Source organism: Eurypyga helias, unplaced genomic scaffold (genome assembly GCF_000690775.1).
Source record: "Eurypyga helias isolate BGI_N326 unplaced genomic scaffold, ASM69077v1 scaffold28293, whole genome shotgun sequence".
NCBI classification, from domain to species: domain Eukaryota; kingdom Metazoa; phylum Chordata; class Aves; order Eurypygiformes; family Eurypygidae; genus Eurypyga; species Eurypyga helias.
This window is the reverse complement of record NW_010241106.1, coordinates 8,701-10,550: the sequence shown is the minus strand read 5'-3', so window position 1 is coordinate 10,550 and position 1,850 is coordinate 8,701. Positions and strand designations below refer to the sequence as shown.

Sequence of the window (1,850 nt, the reverse complement as noted above, 5' to 3'; positions counted from 1 at the left end):
CCAAGATCCCGTTGTGCAGGTTGAGGGATCACAGGCCTTAGGCCCATAAACACCGAGCAACGCAGGCCGACACAGCTCAACCGGACCTCTAGCGAAGACCAGGAGTGACGTCAAGGATGCGCTTTTTCACACATCCGAAAGCGTGAGAATTGGCGGCATTAACAGGGATGATTCACAGAATCATAGAATCACAGAATGGTTTGGGTTGGAAGGGACCTTAAAGACCATCCAGTTCCAACCCCACTGCCATGGGCAGGGACACCTTCCACTAGACCAGGTTGCTCCAAGCCTCATCCAGCCTGGCCTTGAACACTTCCAGGGATGGGGCATCCACAGCTTCTCTGGGCAACCTGTCCCAGTGCCTCACCACCCTCTCCGGGAAGAATGCTGTGGGAATCCTGTTCACAGGGAGCCACACTCAGGATGTAGCCAAACCCAGTGGGCTATTCTGTTACTGTTTTAGGCCAACAAGATCTCTACATTAAGCCCAAAGCTGAAACTTTCCCCCACTCCGAGTGGTACCACAGACACTACAGCAGAAACGCTCTGGGGAGGCCTGGAGTGCCGACACCGGTTCTGACAGAGTCTTTTTCCTGCAGCTACACTCAACCTCTGAGCTGCCCCGTGTTGCCGTGTTCAGCTGCAGAGACCAGCCAACCTGTGCTGCTGCCTCCCTGCTGTGATCCCAAACACGTCCCCACAACCTTCCTGAGCGCACGGATGAGCCGAGATCCACGCTGCTGTCATGCGCTGCGTGTTGGATAGGCTGCACTAGGAGAGCTGTGCTCCTTCTTCCTTCGAGTCTTCCTCCAATTACGCCAGCTAATAGCTACGTTCCTGGGAACTAAGGTGCATCAATACATATTATTAGCAATCTTACGGTGTCTCTCTCCAAAAATAACTGCTGGGGCTTCACACATCCTGCTCAGCCAAGCCACGGCGAGTTTCACTTCCATTAAACCACACAGCCTTTTTCACTTTGTGTAGAACTTTTATTTCTAGGAGTACAATTGTTTTGAGCATATTCACAAGAATAAATATAAAATTACTCTTCAGAGTAAGAAGATGAGTTTTTATAAAAATATATCTCTATCCCACAGAACCACACAGGTGGGGTTCTCATTAGGAAATATTATTTAATAAAAAAATAAAACACTGAAAACAAAACGCTTGACCTGTACTGATTGGATCACCAAACCATTGAAATTTTTAAAAGGATATAAATATTGTAAATATCATTAATAAAAATAACATTTAAATAGATGGGAAGCCACCGAGTCCATCCAGATGAACTCAACACTGTAGGAAGCCACCGTTCCTTCTACAGGGTACCAACTTCCTTGTACTCGCTGGCATTCGTTTGTCTCTTCTTCCTTCGGTACCTGGAAGCAGGGAAGAGAAGTGTGAGTTCTGGAAAGCCAGTTGTCCCAAACGGCTTTCTGGGGAGTGACGGGGTGGGGGCAGAGGGTGAGAGGGAAGAAAAAGAAAACGCTGTACGACCTCCTGACGTTCCTTTTAAAGCGCTAGCAGCTAGGCTCTGTGCTCATTTCCAGCTCTGAGGTAACCTGCATGCAGCCTCCTTTCTCAACTCTTCACTGAAGGTGTCACACCTGCACTGAAGTCTTGCTGCCGGTACTGGGTTTGCCTTTGAGAAATCCTGCTGGATCCTCCTCCGCAGCAGGGCAGAGTAACCTAACCAACTGGGCCACCTTCTCCCTGAGATGACGTGCCATCGAGTCTTCGGACAGGGCAGAGGTACTACCGTGGGTACATCTTGCTATCAGATCTGTGAAGCTGAGCTCTCCCTCAGGGCTTGTTCCGCCTTCTCAGCTCTCTGACAGCTGCTTACA

General features: G+C 49.4%; 1 protein-coding gene across 1 annotated transcript in view; it reads right to left on the bottom strand.

The window, feature by feature from the left end:
- Positions 1 to 977: 977 nt before the first annotated feature.
- EREG (epiregulin) overlaps positions 978 to 1,850 on the bottom strand; it is a 2,851-nt gene continuing 1,978 nt past the window's right edge. The window contains exon 4 of the mRNA XM_010148652.1: positions 978 to 1,382. Within this exon, the coding sequence (XP_010146954.1) occupies positions 1,322 to 1,382 (61 nt within the window). The 3' untranslated portion in view covers positions 978 to 1,321. The remainder of the gene's footprint in view (positions 1,383 to 1,850) is intronic.